This window comes from Triturus cristatus, chromosome 2_1 (genome assembly GCF_964204655.1).
Source record: "Triturus cristatus chromosome 2_1, aTriCri1.1, whole genome shotgun sequence".
NCBI classification, from domain to species: domain Eukaryota; kingdom Metazoa; phylum Chordata; class Amphibia; order Caudata; family Salamandridae; genus Triturus; species Triturus cristatus.
The window spans coordinates 832,333,596-832,357,155 of record NC_140581.1 but is presented as its reverse complement, the minus strand read 5'-3'; the positions used below and the strand labels follow the sequence as shown (position 1 = coordinate 832,357,155).

The 23,560-nt window shown below is 43.7% G+C and overlaps 1 protein-coding gene across 2 annotated transcripts in view; it reads left to right on the top strand.

Moving 5' to 3' along the window:
- Positions 1 to 23,560, top strand: part of AOPEP (aminopeptidase O (putative)) — a 1,648,611-nt gene that overhangs the window by 1,011,794 nt on the left and 613,257 nt on the right. For both annotated transcript variants that reach the window (XM_085632907.1, XM_085632906.1), the window contains one exon: positions 22,587 to 22,647. In XM_085632907.1, the coding sequence (XP_085489033.1) occupies positions 22,587 to 22,647 (61 nt within the window). The remainder of the gene's footprint in view (positions 1 to 22,586; positions 22,648 to 23,560) is intronic.

The following is a 23,560-nucleotide window of genomic DNA, read 5'->3' as shown; positions in this document are numbered from 1 at the left end:
GGTTTGTGGGTGTGGGCAGTGTTCCTCTTGTGCTGGTGGGTTACCTGTTTCGGTCATGCAGTTCACAGTATCTGCACACAGATGACTCAGTACATAGATATCCGCAGCAGTCCTGTATCTATGCAGCCTTGTGCATCAAAAGCCTTGAGTACAGAGGGCCCTAACTATTCTTATGCCTGAGCACGGACAGTTCTGTGCACTGCATCCCTATGCAGAGGCTGCCCTGCAGAATGGCACCCTAGTGCCCCATAATCACTGCACCTAGACTATTGTGTGCTGCGGCATCGCCCTGTTCACGGGTATCTCTTCTCACTGGAGGCCATGTGTACTTGCCTCTCTGAGCACTGGCAGCTCTGTGTGCAGGCACGATGCTGCACATCCAGTCCTGTGAGCAGGCAGCCTTGCACCCCAGCAATCTTGCCCACAGGCAGCCTCATTAAGAAGCATCATATGCAAAGCAAGTCATACACACATCAATACTAGGCAAATGCAGCCATACACACATACAACCTTCACCACTGCGCACAGGCATCCTTGCTCTCATGCAGCTCGACAGCTTTTGCTGTGGGGCTTGTGGGCTGAGGCGGGGCCTGACTGCAAGCTTGCCATACCCTCTATGCCTCTGTGTACAGCTGAAGGCAGTACTCCGTGGTCTCTGTGGCACAGGTCTATTGCAGGAACTGACTGATGCCATGCCCGTATACAGAGCCCTCTACACATAGGGAGAAGGCGCAGCAGCTTCATGAGCACAGTGCTAGGCCCGGTGTACAGATCCTGATGCGCATGTCAGAACAGTATGTGGAGGCGGGCTAGGTGCATTGGGCTTGTTCAGGACCTAGCCACAGGCTTGTGCCCAGAGCTTGATTCGCATGGCTAAAGTCCATGTGCAGTACACAATATCAACATGGAAGTTGGATGCAGTATATCATAAAAAATACACACAATGCACTAGAAAAACTTTAATGGTTAATGTTGCCCATAAGACATTAACATTTGTTTAACAAAACACATATGTTCACTTATAACACCGCCTATGATTGTGTTGTAGTTGGTTTTTATCATTGTGTCGTCTCTAACGTTTGGTGATGTCAGGTGTGGAACTTTACCCCTTTCTGTATTCTAGGGTTATGATTAGAATGTTATTTTCAAACTGCTGTGCCAGTTGGGGCTTACCTCAGACCACTGAGTCTGTGGCCAACAGGCGGCTCGCTGTCTGCGTTTGAACTGAATAGAGAAGATGTTGCTGTGCCCCAGGTGATAGGTCATGGCGCAGGTACCAAAGACGTCACATATCAGCTCATCATTGACATCATTCAGGATATCACTGTGGACACCCCGTGCAATGTAGCTGTGTTCGAATCAATTCATAGAACTTTATTCTGCTATTGTTAACAGCCACAAAAGTACATTAAACATAAAACATGTATTAAATACATTTAAACATCTCAATATCAAATTCAATTACATATATTCATGATATATAAAATACATAATAATATGATATAATTCAAGGGCCCACTAACACATGAGCCTTTTCCTCACGTTAATGACTTTAAGAGATAAAAGGGCAATATTATAGTACACAGAGGGTCCTCTTAATGCAATCACATTTTTCAAAACAGCTTTACGTCATCTGATATTCTATACAACAAACATAGGTTTAAGATAAAAACACCTAAGGTTCTGGTAAAATGTACAAAGCAATAAAAAGTGCAGTGTGCTTTGCTTACTTCGACTGTGTTCAAACAAATGAAACTATGATATAAAACACAGCATTCCTAAGCACACAAGTTTAAAACTGGCCAGGCTCTACACTGAAAGTGACACTTATGAAACTAGAAACCCTTATTGCTGTGTCCTCCCAATTAGTAATGGAAAGTCTGCCTCCCAGTTTTGCTACTGGACTGGGAAAAAGGTCATGGAAATGTAGGAGCCTTTACTAATTTGGTTAATGCGAATAGGGCCTAGGTCCATGCAGGAGCTGGGTGCAGGGCCTGTCCTGGACTGCACTCAACCCATGGTGCACCTGGCCGAAGGTCCTGCCCACTAGATATGCCCTTATGCATGACCTGGATGATATGGTGGTACAAAAGGGGGTGGTGATGGACGGAGTATCAGAACCAATCAAACACTCACACCCAGTCAACAGATCTGGGTTTGATCCATCACCGTTCTTTAGCCCACTCTTCCACCCCAGTTCAGACATGGCCATATGCAAATCAGTCTGACCCTGTGCCTCATGGGAACAGTCCAGCCCGAACTGCCAAGCCATGCCTTCCCTGGACCGGAAACAAGCTTCCTAGGACCGGTTTCTGGCATTTCAGCCGTCTTCAGCCAGGCTTGCTTGAAACCAGTGGCAAAGTGTGCAAGGGACTCAACGTCTGAGCATACCCTGCCAACTTATGGCGAACAAAGCGGTACAAAAGGGGGTGGTGATGGACGGAGCATCAGAACCAATCAAACACTCACACCCAGTCAACAGATCTGGGTTTGATCCATCACCGTTCTTTAGCCCACTCTGCCACCCCAGTTCAGACATGGCCATATGCAAATCAGTCTGACCCTGTGCCTCATGGGAACAGTCCAGCCCGAACTGCCAAGCCATGCCTTCCCTGGACTGGAAACAAGCTTCCTAGGACCGGTTTCTGGCATTTCAGCCGTCTTCAGCCAGGCTTGCTTGAAACCAGTGGCAAAGTGTGCAAGGGACTCTCGTCTGAGCATACCCTGCCAACTTATGGCGAACAAAGCGGTACAAAAGGGGGTGGTGATGATATGGTGTCATCATTTATATATTTAGTGATGTCATCTGTGAGGTCATGAGCAGTGCTTTGAAGGCAAGTTATGGTTAACCATAACTGACAAATGTCAGTGTTTCTAGTTGAAAACTGTAAAAATAAAATTAACTGTGTTTTTTCAGGGATGTGTGTGTGTGTGCAGCGCGAGATACAAGTTAAAAATGTGTATATTCATGTGACTGCTTTGACAGCATACTCGGCGGCACACTCATTTCATTTGATTTAACTCCCTGTTTAATCCTAGTACTCTGCCATCCAGCCTTTTTCACCAAGCAAATCACAACCTTACATTTATAAAGCATCGCATCTATTAAGTCTTTGATTATTATTGCTAAACATTCAAGCATAATTTGAAGCAATCCTATGCGTGTGGTATTGATTGGTTTGAATTTGTTTTGAATTCACAGGAATGCTAATATTTACCAATGGGCACATTTTAACCAGGTCTAGCAGCCTTGTCCTCGTGCATCGGTGATCTCCCTCCCGCGGAATGTTAGGATTACAGATGTCATGGTCATCAAGCCTCTCTTAACCCCTGAAGGTGAATGCAATCACCTTCCATCGGGATGGCTGCCAGCTGTCTGGAGCTCAACACAATGCAGTATTCATTCCCCTCTCCTGGAGGAATGTGCCTGGAGGTCTTCTGTTCAAGGACGCCAGCGCTTCCTATCTGGCAGAGGGCAGTAGCAAGCCCAGGAGAGGCACTGCATTACCATCTTACTGCCCCTCTCCTCAGCATGTTCTTCAAAGACTGCTTCTAGTTTAAGCTTTTAAATGTGTTGCAGTATTCACTTTTCTGTTTTAAGTGTGTTGCAGTATTCACTTTTCTTTTAAAAATGTGTTGCACTATTCCCTTTTCTGTTTGCCCTGGTAATCTGAATTGGAGGGGTGTACCATGTTAGCTGTCAGGCCCTGCATGTCTGCAAGAGCACCTCCTAGCCTGACTTCAAGCAGTATAAATGCTGTGGCGCGCCAGGCTATTAAGTCTTAATACAATCATTACGTTTGCCTGGAGTTTGCAAGGGGAGCTACCGGCCTGGAATTGCTGATTCTGATCTGCATCTCCCCTTAAGCACCGCATGTTACAAATTGTAGTCCTTGGAATGCGGAATAACCATGCGTACCTATGATTATTGGGTCCTTTTCTGCATGGTTATCCCCAATACCAGGAACTTTTTCTCTCTCATTTACCACCTGCTAAGCACTCAGGTCTCAAATGCACATCTAAGCAAGTAGTAAATGTGAGCAGAGGGAGGCAATGTAAGTCGCAGGGTGGGGTCAGGGAGAAGTTGGTCACCAGTTGCACTGTGCCCTCCAACTACTTTAGAAAGGGGTCGCTTGGTCATCCATTTGCGCTGTGCCCTCTGACTGTCCCAGACCGGCAGGTGATGTGGATTCACACTCAGTAAACCCAGGTTATTTTGGGTCATTCAAAGTCAGCCATGGCTACATCCCAAGGGATACCACTCCGGCCAACTCCAAATAAGTGCCGATTTAGAGACTGGTGGTCAAAGTTTATTTTGTCTAGATGGCGGAACACAACACTTCCACCATCCTGGGAGACCTCTGCCCATCAAAGTCAGAGATGCCCACCGGCCCTGTGAACAATTCTCTACATTGACAGGAACCGTCGTCATCAGGGTTTCTGTCAATGTAGGAAAAGTTTGACCAATAGTACCGTCCGCCGTTAAACTTTTCAAAAGTATTTTGTTTTTCAGAAACAAGCTCTCAAAGCAAGTTTGTTTTTGAAAAACAAAAAACTAATAGCTGCCACGCCCGTGGAGCTTTCTCACTAAGTGTGGGGTTCTTTATTGTCTTTTTCCGTCTCTTACCACCTGGCTTTTCCTGAATTACTTCTAAATTGTGTAGGCTGGCTGTTTTAAAAAAAACGAAATTAAGACCTTTATTTTTTATGTTGGGGAAATTGTTTTAGGGTGCTTCTTATGTTTTCTTCTTGAAATGCTGCTAAAAATTAACTGAGGATAGTTTTTTGATACCTTCATTTAACTTTTGTGTTGTGCTAGACTCCCCGGTCCACCACGAGCGCTGCTCGATTGTTGTGGAGGGCGGTTTTTCTGTTTAATATTTCTAACTTCCTGCTGTTACCTAGATCCATTTCCAGCGGAAGGAGGTTGGCGCTCTAGTGCTCCAACCTCCCCCATATCAACAGGATGCAACAAACAACGCGCAGCGGACGCGCGCAGCGGGCGCGCCGGCGGCACGCCAAAGGCGCGCCAAAGGCAAGCCCGTCTGCACCTGGACAGCGCCAGCAGCCAGGGCCTCTGGTCAGACCATCACAGATGTGATTACTGTAGGTAACACTAAGCGCTATTCTAGACAGGAATTATTTGATTGCAGAAATTGCCAACATAGTTCTCTGCTATTAGTTGAAGGACCTTTCTCGTGCAGAAATTGCTATTATCAGAGCAATGCTGTTGATACAAGGAGGACCTGGGTAACATCTAATCATCAGCTATCAAATAAGATTTCCCTCCATCTAGGCCATATCTCTTCACTATCTGAGCCATATTCCACAAAAAAGCATCAGCGAATATAGAAAAACGTACTTTGTAATGTCCGTTCCCTTCCCAAACATTCCACGGAAATTTGTGATTTAATATCTTCACTTCAGCCTGAGCTAGGGTTTCTAACGGAAACCTGTCTCAAGCCGCATTCAATGCCTTCTATTACCTTGGCAACACCAGAAGGCTACAAATGTATTAGAATGGACAGTTAAAATGGGGGGAGGACTGGCTATCATTCATAAAGATAGTATCAAGGTCCGTGTCTTGGATGAATATTGCGGCCCTAAGATGGAAGCTCTTATTTTCCGAGTTGATTTATCAGCTCAAGTCAGTTGGAAAGGGGCTTTGATCTATCGCCCTCCTGGCCCTATAGCAGATTTTTCAAATACACTTATTGAACTTATAGCTCCTCATGTACTTGCTAGTACTAACTTTGTGTTATTAGGCGATTTCAATATCCACAGTGAATGCTCTGATAATATGGAATCATTAGCCTTTCTGGACAATCTCTCAAGTTTAGGTCTAAACAAATTGAATGAAGGCCCCACTCATATGGCAGGCCATATACTGTATATTGTTCTGTCTAATTCACCCGATATACAGTGTGAACAACCAGTCCAACTCACATGGACTGATCACTTCTTAATTGAATTTGTTATCAAGAGTCACAAGGTCGAATATAGAGGCCCACGTCATGATACTAGGCTGACCCATAGACAATGGCAAAAAGTTTCTCCAGAGAATTTTCAAGCCTCCTTAAAGACACCCTGGAACAAACCTTCAGACAATCTAGAAGAAGCGCTCATTAAATATAATTCTGTATTAACAGAAACTATTGATCATCTTGCGCCAGTGAAATGTATCTCTACCCATCCAAAGCGTCAGCAAGCCGTTTGGTTTACTCCCCAGTTACTTACACACAAAAAATGATGCCGTAAATATGAGAGGAAATGGCGTACTAACCACGAGGAGAGTGATAAAATCCAGTTTTTAACCTCCTTATCAAGCTATCATAGTAGCATTAAGCTTGCACAAAAGACTCACATCTCCACCCAACTTACATTGGCTGGTAATGCGCCGAAGGTTTTATATAATATCCTTCAGTCGTTCACAAAACCTAAAGCATGTGAGATTGTAGAAGTTCCTTCACAAATACTCTGTGATAACATAGCATATTTTTTCTCCCCAAAAATTGAATTAATTTATGATAACATTATATCTGCAGGGAGTTCACATCAAACACAAATGGCGACAATAGATGCAATAGGCCTGACACCTTCTATGCTGTTTGAGAACTTTCCTCCGCTTACTACTACACATGTAGATGCTCTAATGCACCAAGTGAAGACTGGTTCCCTGTGTGACCTGATCCCTGCGAAAATAGCTCATACTCTTACCACTCAACTTGCCCCACTAATTGGACATCTTTTGAATCTTTCATTAGAAGACAGCTATGTTCCACCTGAATGGAAAGTAGCTCAGATAATGCCTATTCGTAAGAACTTGAAGGCCCCTCTGACTGATCTGACCAATCTTCATCCTATCTCACTCCTGCCTTTTCTGAGTAAAGTACTAGAGAGACATGTTAATAAACACCTCTCCAGTTATGTCGAATTATCAGACAACTTGGATCCCTCTCAGTCAGGTTTCAGGCCCAAATATAGCACCGAAACAGCCTTACTAGTGGTAACTGATAACATCAAAATGACCCTGGATAAAGGCCATTCTATGATTCTGGTGCTATTAGATTTATCAGACGCATTCAACACTGTTTCCCATCAAATACTACTCAGAAGGCTGAAGGAGATAGGACTAAGAGATTCTGCCTTTCGTTGGATGGCTAGTTTTCTCTCTGGTCGGACTCAGATGGTTAACCTAGGCCCTTATCGTTCGCCACCCACAGAACTTACCAAGGGAGTTCCCCAGGGCTCCTGCTTGAGCCCTTCTTTATTCAATATCTATGTAGCTCCATTGGCTAATGTTCTGAGGAAGCATGGGTTTATTCCGATATCTTACGCTGACGATATGCAGCTACTCTTTCCCTTCGATGAACTAACCCCAGCTATTCAGGAAACCTTCTCTTTGGGCATGAATGCTATTTCACAATGGATGAGGAACAATTTTCTTCAGTGTAATGTTGGGAAGACCGAGCTCTTACTTTTTGGTGAAGCCCCATTACTATGGTTTCCCAACTGTTGGCCCTCTAATCTTGGAAAGCCTCCTACTCCCAAAACCTCCGTTAAGAACTTGGGGGTTCGGTTAGATCAAGCTCTCACTTTTAAAGAACATGTTGGCCAGACAGTTGGTGCATGCTTCTACACCATGGGCCTTCTCCGACAAGTCTTTCCATTACTTCCAGATTCTGTAAAAAAGACACTGACTCAGGCTCTTATACTGAGTCGCTTAGACTATTGTAATGGTCTGCTGCTGTCTGCAACTGAAGTGTCAATCAACAAATTACAGGTGGTTCAAAACACGGCGGCGCGACTGGTTTTGAATATGCCATCTAGATCTGCTTCCCGCCCTCTTTTATTAAAACTTCACTGGCTCCCAATACGACAACGGATTAAATTTAAGGTTTGCTGCACCATTCACAAAGCATTATTTAATCTTGGTCCTAGCTATCTGGCAGGAAAATTCAGCCCCTATCTTCCCCCGAGATCTCTGCGCTCCAGCACTAAACATCTACTGATAGTCCCTAGAATCAGGAGAGCGAGATCAGGAGGAAAATCTTTATCATTCCTTGGACCGAAATATTGGAATAAACTTCCCTCTTCTTTGAGAGAATACTCAAATCACTTAGCTTTCAGGAAATTACTTAAAACTATTTTGTTCTGCTTCTAATAAAAAAATAAATAGAATCAACTTCACAGCCTTTGGTATACAACTGATACGCTTCCACAAAAGAGCAGAGATACTCCTTGGAGTCGATTCTGGCGCTATATAAACCCCCAAATAAATAAATGAATGAAAAAACCCAACTTTTCAATGTCCACCCTAAATGAAAATTCCTTCGTCTGACAGCCCCTACTGTGTCGGTCCTTTTGAGTAAGTGTTCCATCGACCAATGAGGGCTCCATCAATAGAATACTTATAGTCTGCCTGACTGTAAAATGAGGCGGGCGGTATGAGGGTTTGACGGGCACTGTACGTTGTCCCACAGTACCTTGTCCAGCAAACTCTAAATCAGACCCTAAGTTTGCTATGATGGTTATTTATTTATTTTTTTACTTCCCTGCTTAGAACATTAAGATGAATCTTGATTCCTGGTTTTACTGAAAAATACACAAGTGCAGAATCATTTTGTGTATTCCCAATTAACTCCTTTCCCATGTTCCCTTTGAAAAAAAGAATAAAAAACGAGTATCTGTTTTGAGCATTCCAGGCAGCCTGTGAGAGGATTTCAGGAGCTTCTTGCCACCTTGTGAGAAACAAACGCCACAGGACAGCTGATTACAGATTGTTGGTGATTTCGATTGATCGAGTCTGAGTCTGAGAGAGAGCAGCAGCTGAGCGGAGCAGAACGGAACGACGGCGGTGGCGGTGGCGGCAAGGAGTGAGTGGCGGTTCCCACGGCGATTTACTCTGTGATTCCCGCAGTGAATTCTGGCAAATTTCCCTCTGATAACAATCAGGAAAGGTCGGGAGCAGGGGGAGTGGATTACAGCGGTCCCGTCTGTCTGCCGCCAACCAGCTACAATTACCGCTTCAATTACCGACGCAATTACCCCACGGAAAGACACTGTCACATGCTCCCAAAGCTGAGTGCGGGTGCGGATTAAGAGCGGGCACTGAGCGGAGATGCTGCGAGGTAGCGAGGCAGTAAGGCAAAGGTTGGTGGTGAGACTGCAGTGTGGAGGACCGCAGCGGAGGTTATCAGCTGGGCTAGTGCCAAATTGGAGCCCTTAGCCTGCAACCTTCCTTGGCTCCATCCTTGGCTATATCGCCTTGCCATACTGTGAGCAGCTGCTGCCCCATGATCCTAGGAGGGGGGACGCTGAACAGCTGAGTGGCGGACAGGATTTGGCATCAGGACTCAGGCCTGAGCTGGGTTGGGTTGAATGAGGACTGGGTTGAATCAGCTACGGAGCTGGCTGCTGTGTTCTTCTCCTTGCCGCACCCTCCTCCACTACCCTTCTGCAACCTACCAGCCTGCACCAGAAGGCTCACCAGCTGCACCAGGAAGGAAACGTCCGGCAAGGGAGCTCAAATACTCAGGTCCTAGGCACTTGCTGGTGGTTTGGCGAACCAAAGGCGAACCGGAGCTACGGACAAGATCCCGGTGAGCTGGTGAGGGGATAGTAAGCCAGAGTTCTGTTTGCAAAGGCAAAGTTGGAAGCCGGTGGAGTGGTGGAGCGGTGGTATGGAGGTGTGAGGAGCAGAGGAGTGAGGGGCAATATATGTAATTTAGGCGCAGTAAATTAGTCACACTCTCCCGCTCCCGTTCCCACCCTTCCCCTTAGCAGGTTGTTTCTCAAAAAGAAGGGCAGTGTTGAGAGCCGCACAGTGCAGAGAGCCAAGGAGTTTTAAAGGAAGGCTAGCACTGAGGATGCACAGAGCTCGGAGTGCTCAGAGTACTGTTCTCTGTCATTTTTCTCCTTCTTCGCTTTTACTCTCCTCTTTTTTGTGCGGGGGTCCTGGGAGTGCACCTGGGCATGGTGGCTTGATAGCATTTATATTACTCACAGAGACAGAGGCAGAAACTGTGACTGCAGGAGCCATACTATTGGCGCAATTTTGGAAGTTTCAAAAGGTTGAGCGGGCTCAGTCCTGGGCTACATCTTGCATCTTGCATCACTAGAGCAAAATTCCTATAAGAACGGAGGCTGACTTGAGACTGGAAGCCATGAGATTTGAGGCCAAAGCTGCTGGACGCTTTTGCCATCTTATGCCACCGTATGTACCTTATGTTTACCCCACAAAATCTATGACCCTGCAATTTGTGCCCAGAAAAAGTCAAAAGCAGTAGTGGGCAGTGATCAGTAGCAGCTAGCACCTTTTTGTGGGGACAATATTTGAAAGGAAAATTTGCTTGCATGCAGATTTCCACAGTGCTTTTTGTCTTTTACCTTTGCCTTTGCCTTTTGTGCCCCTGTCCCTTTGTCCCTCTGTTGTATGGTTTGGTGATTTGATGACACTGGAACTTTATCAGTGAACTATCTTATTTTATCGTTATTTGTTTTATCTGTTTCTTATATTTATAGCTACTTTTCGCTACTTATGGTGTAACGCCCTATCCCTTGTTCCTTGATACATTTGATCCCTTTGATATTTCTGTCCTTTGCCCTAGGACCCCCTATTGCTAAACAAAAAAGCAAAGAAAGGACATTTTCAGCTCCATTTGTAGTAGAGAGAGCGATTTTTGTTCTGGGCCAAAAATCGAGGGACTGTAACAAACTAAGTCTGTGACAAATCTATAAGAGTATACAAGAATAAGTCTACAACAATATATAATTAATATAACAGATAAGATTACGTAGTGCACCTTTTGTACAGACCTTAAATCAAATAACGGCAAAAAAACTTAGGTCAGGACTATTACTTGTGGGTAGGACCTGTGCAAAAACTAAATCAAATCCCTTACGTAACAAGGATGTCTCTGGCATGCTGTCGAAAGGAAAAAGTCAATTATTTAGTCTTTGGAAAGGGGAAAGGAAAAAAATATCCAAGTTGGATCAAATACCGCAACTATTTTGAATGGGGAGAAAATGTGATTGGGAATGGGAATGATGGTGAAATGGTAAATACTGTTAATAATATCCCGGATATGGTTGAGGTTGCAGAATAACATACTACTGGTAGTAAGCATGGAGGAGGAGAATCTCTAGAATCCCAGAGGCATCCAGTACTGTGCCCTGGGGACCTAACTGGCTCTCCAGCCCTCCAGGTATCCTTTGGAGCTACTATACCATCTCTTAAAACAGCAGATGTAATTCCACACAGAACACCATACACACCTCACTGAATCTTAGAAGAGCCCCTTGGTCCCTATACAGTAGAGGATGTCCAAAAAAAGATTTTACTCTCCCCGATTTAGATTTAGAGCTCTGCAGGAGGTATATTTCTCATGATACTAGCAAGATTACAGATCTAGCAAATACTCCAGCAATAACTGTTCCTGTAGGACTAAAATTATTCAGTAGTACTCCATCCAATAAGTCAAATTATTCTCTCTTGCATTCACACCCCTCTCTGACCCCTGATCTAAATATCAGTGATACCCAACCCAGTCAAATTATAAGGAAGGATATAATAGTCTCGAATTCACTAGTATCCTTAGAACATCTATTATCCTCAATCCTAAAGCTTCTCAAAAAAATTGTAGGAGGTTGAGACTGTGTGTTGGAAACTGTAACTCAAATATTAAAGGTATTGTTAAAAAGTAATCAGGAGAGGGAGGTTAGTTCAAGACTAATACTAAACAAGTAGAATCGGAAGTAAAGGTAGAAGAGGTTCTGAAGAATATACTTGAGAATGCTAGTAGTCACCCAACCTATACTGCTCATGATGGCAATCCCCAAATTAACAAGCAAATGACTAAAGCGGCGATGTTAGAGAAGACCCCTGATCCTTTACCTGAACCCATACACCCAGCCCCACCCTCTTCAACGTCTACATGAGCCCCCTCGCGGCCATCGTACGCAAACACAACCTCAGCATAATCTCCTACACCGACGACACCCAACTGATCCTCTCCCTGACCAACGACCCCGCCGCCGCCAGATCCAACCTGCACGAAGGGATGAAAGAGGTAGCCGAGTGGATGACGACCAGCCGCCTGAAACTGAACTCGGACAAGACGGAGGTCCTCATCCTGGGCTCCTCACCCTCCGCCTGGGACGACTCCTGGTGGCCTCCCGCCCTGGGCACCGCACCCAAACCGACAGACCATGCACGCAACCTGGGCTTCCTCCTGGACTCCTCCCTCTCCATGACCAGGCAAGTCAACAACGTCTCCTCGGCGTGCTTCAACATCCTACGCATGCTACGGAAGATCTTCTGGTGGATCCCCACCGAGACCAGGAAGACCGTCACCCAGGCCCTCGTCACCAGCCGACTGGACTACGGCAACGCCCTCTACGCCGGTACCACCGCCAAGCTCCAGAAGAGACTCCAGCGGATCCAGAACGCCTCAGCCAGACTCATCCTCGACATCCCACGAACCAGCCACATCTCCGGACATCTGAGAGACCTTCACTGGCTCCCCGTCAACAAAAGAATCACCTTCCGCCTCCTCACCCACGCACACAAAGCCCTACACGACCAAGGCCCGAGCTACCTCAACAGCCGAGTCAACTTCCACGCTCCCAAACGCCACCTCCGATCAGCCAACCACGCCCTCGCCGCCGTCCCCCGCATCCGAAGAGCGACTACAGGAGGAAGGTCCTTCTCCTACCTGGCCGCCAAGACCTGGAACTCCCTCCCTACCGACCTGCGCCTGACCCAAGACCACCTCTCCTTCAGGAAGAAGCTGAAGACCTGGCTGTTCGAGCAGTAGCGGCACCCCTCCCTCCCCCCCCCCCCCAGCGCCTTGAGACCCTACGGGTATGTAGCGCGCTTTACAAGTGTCACTGATTGATTGATTGATACAGGTTATCTATGATTCAGTTCAAGAAGTAAAAGGCTCGGTGGGCTCAGCAAAAAGGATAGACAAGGGAGTATTCCCTATTTTCAAAACCCAGTTAAGTGATGAGAATGAAAATGTCTTAGGAGCTTAACACTTGGAAAAAAATGGGAGAAATGGGAAAAAGGAAAAGAATAGAGGGAAAAAGATGAAATCAATACGAAGATTCCCAAAAAGGAAGCAAAGGAGAATTTGCATTAAAGAAAACATCGAGGCCTTGATTAGTAAGGAAACTTCATCCCAGACTCCGCAAAATACATCACAAGATATGAAGCAGAAAGATGAAGTTGATCCCGTGAACTCAGAGAAGAAAGATCTAACAACAGAGTTAATGATGGCCTGTGAGGATTCCCCCTCGAATATTGCATACCCCATAAGAGATTCTGATAATATTGTAACAGACGGGTCTCCATTACTTATAAAAGCGGAGCAGTCGAGGCCTGATAACACTCTCCCATCAGTACTTAACCCCTTGGCCGTCCCCTTCGATGACATTGTAAAAATGAGAGGTAAACCAGAGATAACTGATGTTGAACGCGTCTGTTTCAGTTAGAATTTATTCCTCTGTTTGATACGGATTTAATATTAAATAGGACTTCGCTTCTTAAATGTCTGCTGGAGATTGAAAGTTTTAAACTTATACAAAGTAGTGATATAAGTTTAGTCTCCATCTTAAAAACTGAAGTTGGTTATAAGTCGAGGGTAAGGTTTAATTCCAAAATTATTGCAAACCTTATATTACAATGGTCAGAAGGCCTACAAAGTAGGGGGATTGATGTCATTCCATTCTCTGAGGAATCCCAAAATAGAGCCCTCGACAATAGGTTTTTGTCAACTCACTTACTTTCAGACAGTAGAGATTGTTCGTATGAAACAGAGGAATTAAAAATCTGTATTACAAAAAATGGCAGACAAGTGAAACCCAAAGATTTCACCTCTTTTTCCTTTAAATGGAACTCCAAAGAAGAGAGTCCAAAATGGAACTGGTTACCTGGTGTTCTATCGAGCAGATCCAATATTTAACATCCACAATAGCCATCCCTCTAGCAATGAATTAAAAATAATATCTTGGAATGCTGCAGGAATAAAGAATAGTAGAGAGAAGTTGCAATACTTATGCGCATTGGATGCAAATGTGATTGGTCTTCAGGAGACCTGGTGTACAGAGGAACTGCTATGTAAGGATTATTTTACTTTAGGTTGCAAAACAACCCCGTCCAGGAGAGGACATGCAAAGGGAGGGGTGGCCTGTTTACTGTCAAATAAGATCAAATGGAATTATGATTACTATAAAGATCCTAGTAATCTTTTTTTAGCAATAACATTATATAATCCTGATAATAATGTAAAACGCCCATCATTAATGTTGATAAATGCTTATATTCCACCAGATGCCTCTCACGATGTACTCTTAAAGACAGTTTTTTCTCACATTAAGAAAGTTAATGATGTAGAACTTCCCCCTCATATAATCTTAGTAGGGGATCTGAATTGTAAAATCTCGAACTCAACTCTGAACATATTCCGAAATAAAGAAAAAAAAGAATCTCTGCAGATTCCACAAGCACTCTTTCCACAAAATATTAGAACAAATAAGAGAGGGAAATGCTTATTGATGAATTAACAGAGATTGATGGCATCATAGTAAATGGAAGATTGCCTTCGGATACACCGGCTACCTGTACTTGTAAAACTTATAGTGGAGAATCTATTTTAGACTATGTGGTAGTGGGAAGTACCTCCTTCTTCCTATTGAAAGATCTAAAGGTCTTTAATACTCCCTATAGTGACCACAAAGTGCTAACTCTTACCGTAAATCTAGATTTATCTTCGAACGATCCATGGGCACTAAATGGTGAATCTGTTAGTTTTGCTAAGAAAACAGGGAGATGTCATTGGGATAACAAAGCCATCTTGGGTCTGGACAGTGTTCTAGAGGCCACTGTAGAGAACTTGTCTAGTTGGAATGGAATAGAAATTGCCAGTTTTAATGCATTTATGATTAAAGTGATAGAAATTGCGAAGAAGTCGAATTAAAGAAAAAGTACTAAAGTAGTCCCCAGACCCCTCCTGCCGCTTAATCTCAAAATAAATAAATTAATTAGGGAACAGTACTTGAATTACTCCTCTGAAAGATATCATAGAATATTACTATTGAAAAGGAAGAGGACTAGGGTAAAGGTTAAGTTAAGAAAAGAGAGGGAAGATAACATCTGGATTAAACTGACAGAAGCAGCGTTTAAAGGCCAAGTAAGAACGTTTTGGTCTCTTATCGGGGAGGGATGTGGAGCTAGATCTCAACCACTCCCCGTTGCCATTGAGGAGCATAAATGGGTTAGCTTTATTCAGGATTTATATGCAGGTAATGCAATGGCAATTAATTATACCGCAGTAAAAGAAGACCCCTCATCGTATGGATCGCCATCTGAAAAAGAAATTGAAATGGCGATCAAGAGGATGCGATCCTCCGGCACGATGGGCTCCGATTAATTACCAATCACAGTTTTAAAACAAAATAGTACACTGCGGAGTAAAATTCTTTAGCCGGTGTTTAATTATTGCTACGCAAATAAAATGGTTCACCCGTCTTGGAAGGGAAGTATATTAGTCCCCTTGTTTAAGAAAGGAGATCGAGATGCCCCACACAACTACCGTCAAATTGCACTTCTTGACGCAGTGGGTAAAGTCTTTGCTAAATGCCTCTTGATCCAAATTAATGATTGGGTGGATGAGGGTAAATTTGTACCATTTGAACAAAACGGGTTTAGGCCAAAGCATGGAACTATTAATAACCTAACTGCACTACAGGTAATAAACGAAAAATATGTTAAAGTTAGAGGAGGAAGAGTGTACACAGCCTTTATAGACTACTCCACAGCATTTGATAAAGTAGATCCTCTCCTGCTGTGGAGAAAACTGTCAGACCTGGGTATGCCGGCCATCCTCTTGGAGTTAGTTTGTGCTCTTCAAACAGACACTTGGTGTAGAGTTTTAATGGGAGGGGAAAGAGGTCTCTCCCAAACCATCCCTGCTGCAAATGGCCTAAAACAAGGATGTTTATTGGCTCCTCTACTTTTCTCCCTATAATCATCTGACCTTCCTTACGCTCTGTCTCAAAGCGGGGGCATCACCCCATTTCTGGGGGTAAAACCGATTGCTTGGTTACTTTATGCTGACGACATGTTAATTTTGGATCTAACGCCTAGGGGATTAAATAGTCGTCTGCAGGCACTACATATATTTGCAGAGGCCCACTACTTAAAGATTAATGTATCCAAAAGTAAAATTATGTGCATGCACGGAAGAAAAAAGTTGCAGTATGGGAATTTTGTTTGGTCTGTAGGTGGCCAAAAACTGGAACTTGTAAAATCTTACGTTTTCCTGGGAAAAACGGTGTGTGGCAACCTAAGTAACAAAGCCCATATAGAAAATAACATCTATAAAACTACTACACAGGGGAAAAGCTTGGGCTCCCTCTATAGATTTACTGGAAAAAGACACTTTGCACTTTTATTAGAGGTATTTCGTGCAAAAATTCCTGCTTCCATGTTGTATGGTATTGAATTACTTGATATAGAAAAATTGGGTTTTCTAAATACAACAGAAGGAAAAATTTTAAAGGAACCTAGCCTCGGTCAACTCTGCTTGCCCCGTGGCTGCACTAAGGTTAGAATTTGGTTTAAGAAGTAGTTGGGTACAGGGTCTTGCAGGGATAGTGCGATGGGTTACAAGCCTGGTAAAGGGTGATCCTGACACACTAAGATTTTTAATCCAGAAAAAAATATTAGAAAGTTTAAAGGAGCAGTCTTTAATTGTTAAAAATTTTAGAATTGCGGTTGACTTACTAAAACTGGATGAATCCGTACTTTTCACCCTATCGCCATATCAATTAAGGGCCACTTTGAAGCAGGCCACTTGGAAATTAAGTTTCACCAGGGATAGAGAAGCTCGTATTTTAAAGAGAGGTACCCACCCGGCCATAGACTCCTGTGTGATAAATAAAGTACAGGCTTATATCTCTTGGAACCTGCCCCATGGAGTGCGCCACTTTTGGCTATTATATTATAATAAAAAACGACGTTCCTGAGTGTCACTCTTATCCGGACCCTCTTAATGCCCTGCTCTTATGCCAGTAAGTAAGTAAGTAAGTAATAGTTTATTAGCATAGTTAATTAAAACCATTGCAATTCATTCTTAGAAAAATAAAACACTAATGTGTACACAATACATTATTCATCACTTAAGTAAAATTACATTCACATAAAATCTATATTTATAATTCCTTTCAAAAATTCATAAGGTTTAATATGTTGATAAGATTAAAATAATAAACATATTGTTCTGAATGTCCTCTGTAATTTAGGGCAAGTGGACAAGTTCCAGTATTCACTCTTCTTCCACCTTCCATAATTGATACTTTATAGATAGGATTCTGCTTAATTTAAGAGCTTCTAAAAACATGACGATGGGTCAATCTTCTGCATCTTTGTTTCTACCTCCTGCAAGAACTTCACCAGGCTACAGTTCAACTGCGGGTTACTAGGTATAAAGCAGGCAAGAACTGCCTGTCTTCGTGAGCGTATTCCACGCTGGTTGAAGTGGTATTTCAGTAACCGTTTCCTTTCCGCCAACAGCTTCTCGCTGGAGCACAGCAAATGTTCCATGTCTTCAGACACCTTGCCACATAGGCGACAGAGGGGACCCCCATTAACCCTCAGCCACTGCGGAAAATGGCGTGTGCATGGTAACACGCCCAGTCTATAGCTGAGAAACTTCAATTTTATATAACGTGAGTACCCGAGGTCAAGATAACTCTGGTGGCCTTGTTTGGAGTAGGAGTTTAGGATGATCCACACATGTGACCTCTTTGCAACATACGCTTTATCTTCAATCCATGAGAGGTGTTTTATTGTTCTTTTTACTATTCTTTTGATTGTAGTATGATTGGTAGGGGTATTCCACAGCTCCTGTAACCCTAGATTCACTAGGATGTTTTTCAAGTATTTGGCGGCTGGCGATGCCGGATACCGTTCTAGTTCTGACCATAAGTAGCTGTTTAGGGTTCCTTTATTTGCCTTACGGACCTTGTCCCAAGTCATTATGTATGCACCTTGTCTTGCCAAAGACTGCTTCTTTACTCCAAATTCCAGCCTGGGTTGGGCCGGAGAGGTTTGTTTTGGCAGGCTGAATATGGTTCTGTATGCTAATGCCACAGTTCTATCTAGGGTCGCCGCATCCCTACCTCTCTGTACTTCGCTCCCATAGGTAATTGTGGGCAGGGTATGCTCCCTTTAAACAACGTACTATCTAAATGGTATGGTTCTTCTCCGATTTGTAATCTGTGTAATAAGTTTCTAAAAAAACAAGGGCTAACGGCGGACTCCAAGTGTCGCACTTCTTTATTGTGTTCCCATATAAGTAACAGTGTATTTCAGATAGGTGTGCATCAAAAATGCTCCTGCATCCGCCGTTAATGGATACAGACTGCCAAGCAGATAGAAAAATTGTAAAGCAATTGGAGCAGTGCACCACCAAATAGTCAAATGTAATCACACCAAGTGGTCAATTCTGTTTATAGAAAAAGTCTTTATTGCGGTTTTCCAACCAGAAGAACGTCTCAGCCAACGCGTTTCGTTCAAAGAATTGAACTTCGTCAGGGCGTACTCAAGAATGTATCTCAATCTCACAGTAGGTCCACTACTTATATCGTGGGTGGCCCGTCTCAGAATAAAGAGCCTATAGCGTGAACATAGGGTTTCCAGTCGCACTCCTAATGTTTGGAGTGTCTCGTGTGCAGGCGGATGCCTCCTTGATAAGGGCACCACAAAAGACTCGAGAGCCTGCGACCGTCCGCGCTTCTTCCTTTACAATCCAACGGGTGTGTGAAACCCTATGTTCACGCTATAGGCTCTTTATTCTGAGACGGGCCACCCACGATATAAGTAGTGGACCTACTGTGAGATTGAGATACATTCTTGAGTACGCCCTGACGAAGTTCAATTCTTTGAACGAAACGCGTTGGCTGAGACGTTCTTCTGGTTGGAAAACCGCAATAAAGACTTTTTTTTATAAACAGAATTGACCACTTGGTGTGATTACATTTGACTATTTGGTGGTGCACTGCTCCAATTACTTTACTGTGTAATAAGTCTATCCAGGACGTTAATCATGTGCTATTTATTTGCCCCACACTATTATGGTATCGGCGTAAATGGATGAGACCAATCTGTCTACAATTATCTATCCTTTCGGCCTCTGCACTAACAGATTCTATTTATGAACCACCAAATGAAATGTTTTGTCATAGGATTTGTAACTTTTTTTAAGTGTTTTTTAAATATGTACTAACACACATTTGTATGAAGGATATAATGATCAACTCTGGTTTTATCTGATGTTTTATAGTACCTAGGGCATAAAGGATATTTGAACTCTTTTAATGTATAAAATATTTTAATGTTTTGTATTCGGAGATTTTTATGTCGACTTTCTCTAATGATTGTAGAAACTTTGCTATACATAATTTCTTACTTATATGTTGTTGGCCTTTTAATTTATGTGGATCTCTTTGGAGTTCCAAGATCATAAATAAATAAAACTTGAATAAAAAACGACGTTCCTGAGTGTCACTCTTATCCGGACCCTCTTAATGCCCTGCTCTTATGCCAGTTGTCTAGGTTGTGCTCAACCACTATGTGCCCTTGTTGCTGTTACCCTGCAATCAGTCTCCTTATGTATTCTGTATATGGTAGATGTGTGTGTTGTTCACTTTTAAGTCTTGCTTGACAACGTAGATGTCTGCAATGTGTTGTTGTAAATTCATTAAAAATGGATAGAGGGAACTTTTTCATCTGTTGCTTGTATAAGGGCGGTTTCCGGGTGGTGGATGGGTCTGAATCCTGATTGTGTGGTGTCAAGAAGCTGGTGATTGACAAGGTGGTCAGAGAGGCACTTGTTGATGGCTTTTTCCAGGACTTTGGGTAAGGAAGAAGGGATATTGGTCGAAAATGTTCGAGTTTCGGCTGGTCAGCTGAAGTCTTCTTTAGAAGGGCGTTGACGGCTGCATGTTTCCATGGTTCTGGGAAGGTGGCAGGTTTTGAGGTCCAAGTGATGTGTCTTGGGTATTCATCGTAATTTTACACAAGATATGAAGAAGGGGTCAAGAATGTGTTTGCTGCGTGGGTGGGCTCTGTGACACGTTGGGTTAGCCCTAGGTTCCCGAGGTTGCCAAGAAGGGCAACTGAGTTGGGTTCGGTCCGGACCTTTGTAGGTTTAGAGTTATGCGACTCAACAGGCTTCGCTGTTTGGTGTTAACTGTTTATCTTTCCATTGTAAAAGTTTCCAAAGGGTCTGTAATATCCTGCAACCATTCGCTTGGGTGAGGCTTCCCTCTGGTACTGGTTCAAGAGTGATAACTTTGTGGTTTGTCACGAAAGCTTAAGTATGACGCACGGCCCACCAGATAGTATTCAGTGAGGAGTACTTTTAGGACATAGATGGGATTGGAAGCAATCCTGATCATTTCTGTAGGGGACTTTACTGCTGAGTTCACACACAACCCGTCTACAAGAACACCATCTCAAAGGGTTTTAGGCGATGTTTGCCACAGAAAAAATGTGTTCGCATTTTGTTTGATATTTGAAATTCTTCATGATGCTTGGTCTCTCTTTGTTCTTTCTCTGTGTCGCCATCTTTTGTAGCTGGGCCATTCTTTTTTACCAGCTTCTTACTCTTGAGTGGAGGGAAAGAATGAAATGACCGGATTTATTAATGGGCTCTCATTTTTCGGAACCTTTGATATTCGCAACTTTGTTGCAACTAAGAATATTGTGATCAGTGTACAGGTGAAATTTAAGGCAGGCGAGCAGAATAATTCAATGGACCATAGGATAACAACAATTACCAAAAATGTCACCCTATGTACATACTGCCTTGTGCAGGCACTGTAGCTTCCTATGAATATGTACTGCGTTTTGTTTTGTTTTTTGCATATTTATATAGCGCGAACTCGACCCGAAGGTATTGGAGGCTTTACATGAGCACCGTATTTACATTACACATCCAGGCACGGGGAGATTAAGGGCCTCATGTAGGTAGCATACCAGTTACCACTTCTAAAATACCGAACGATACCGAATCGGTATTTTAGAAGTGGTAACTCGTATGTAGGTAATGAGTCGGTATTTTTTACCGATTCGTTACAATTCGGTAATTACCGAATCGGTATTTACCGATTCGGTAATGAGGCATACCTTCCCATTGATGGGAAGGTATGCCTCATTACCGAATCGGTAAATACCGATTCGGTAATGTGGTGAACACATGCAAGGGTGGCAGGGTGTCACATTGACACCCTGTTGCACCCCTGATTCGGCCATGTGTACACATGTGGCACACATACATGCCCTAAGGGCATGTATGTATGCCACATTGCACACTGCTACGCGCGTAAAAATGCATAAACACATACATTGATTATTTACCACCAACTTTAAGTTGGTGGTAAATACCGACTCGTAAACACACCCACACACTCCCCCTACATCTCGATTTTGGTTTCGGAATTTACCGAATCGGTAAAATTACCGATTCGGAAAAGTTACCGATTCGGTAACATTACCGATTCGGTATTATTACCGAATCGGTAATTTTACCGATTCGGTAAATTCCGAAACCAATAATTGTCCCCCTACATACCAATAGCCAAAATACCGGTCGGTAACGGTATAATTACCGAAAATCGGCCGTTACCGACCGGTATTTGGCTACCTACATGAGGCCCTAAGTGATTTGCCCAGAATCACAGGATGTGGACGCGACCTCGAGGCTCGAACCTGGTTTCCTGCACCAAAGTCGGCAGATTAAGCCGACGGACCACATCCTCTTCCCCTGTGTTACCCAAACTGCCTCTCAAAACGTTTTTGATAGAAAGGACAGGATTATAATATTACTTCTTTTTTCGAAGGCAAGGCAGAGCAGTGGTGTGACGTAAATTGATGGCCTCCTTACCGCAATCTGTTATTAGGGGAATAGGAGTCTCCCATATTTTACCAATATGCTTTGGCCTTGGGTTAAATGGGGGCCTACTGAAGGATTGGGGACCCCGTGCCCGGTCTGAGTTACGACCCTGCTGCATAGTTCGCACAACTGCTTCGAAAAATAGTAAATCACAATTGGAGAATCTACTTTGGATAGAAAAGTAAAATTGTCATATCGCTGTGAATTTTGATTTTTTTACATTGCTGGCTTCTTTCTGTCTCCCCAGACTGCTTATTTTGCACTAGGCCTCTGTTGTTTCGTTAAAATGGCCAAGAAAAAAAAATTCGCACTGTGCACATGTTTTACACATCCACGTGTACTTTCTTCTCCCTGAGCACATCAGCCTTCACCAGCACTGAATTCATCATTTCAGTTTAGAAAAAAAACCTGGAAATTGCAATTTTTAATGTGTTGGTGCCATCTCTGCTAATGCCATTAACGGAACAGAGCGGTGCCTATTGCAGCTGGGTTCAGCGCCTCGGTTGAAGTCAGCCGCGGGGTTGCTGAGCAGTTGCCGTGCCGAGTTGTCTCCAAAGAAAAATAACGAAAAGTTTTATGGGTTCTTTGCGACGCATATGTAATGAGATTATTTTGTTTTCCTAGGCTTGGGCAGTCTGTGGAAACCATCTACAAAATCTGGCTTGACACCGCTGGAATACCAAAGGTAAATGCTAAATATTTATTCTGTATGGGATCCAGGCAGTTAAGGAGGGCACCTTGCTGAAATCACAGACTAGGTTGGAGCTGCGACGGCAGAAAATAAATCAGCCCCGTAATGACAGCCGTGCTTTTACTCTACACAATGGGGCTCTATTTTTCCTTGTTTGGCTTCATTTGAGAGGCCCCGCCGGGATAATATCGGTCAAAGCCCGGTTTTATTCCAGGTCCGATGGAGTCGGTGCTCGGGTCTGTGGCGACCCTATGCCCTGCGGAACATCTGCTCTCCCGCGTGCCGGGGCCTCTCGCTCGCGGCGGCCCGCCAGTCTGTGACGTCATCATCCCAGCCGTGCTAGGTGCGGTGTGACGGAGCTGTAGTGTGAAAATGTCTGCTACAAATTTAGCAGGAAAAGGCATTATAATAACGCGACTGAAATTCTCAGACGTGTTTATTAAAAACTGTCAGTCAAAACTGGTTGTAGCATTTTAATATATTTACAAGTAGGACTTCGGTTGAATTATAGGACAACTCTCGCCTGCTAAAGAAGTCGAGCTTCTTTCCATCAAGTCCACCCAGACTAATCACTGATGCTTCAACATGTAAAGAAAACCAGGGCAGTGTTACACATGCACAGTTGTGTGGTGTAACAGACAGCACGCTTACCTGTAGTACTTCATCAGGAACATTTTAACACTGGATTTGGGCAAATATTTTTCACTCGATAGACCATCAGTGACGTTTTCATGTGCTTGGCGGGCACAATAAATGGAGCCATATTTTAATTTTAAGGGCCATCTACAAAGGGGAGTCAGGTTGTCTCTGAAACCAAAATGTGATTTCTTTCACAGAGCCCATCAAAATGTCACTTTGCCACGATGGCAAAAAAAACACCTAGCACCAGTCCTGGATTTGGAGGTGG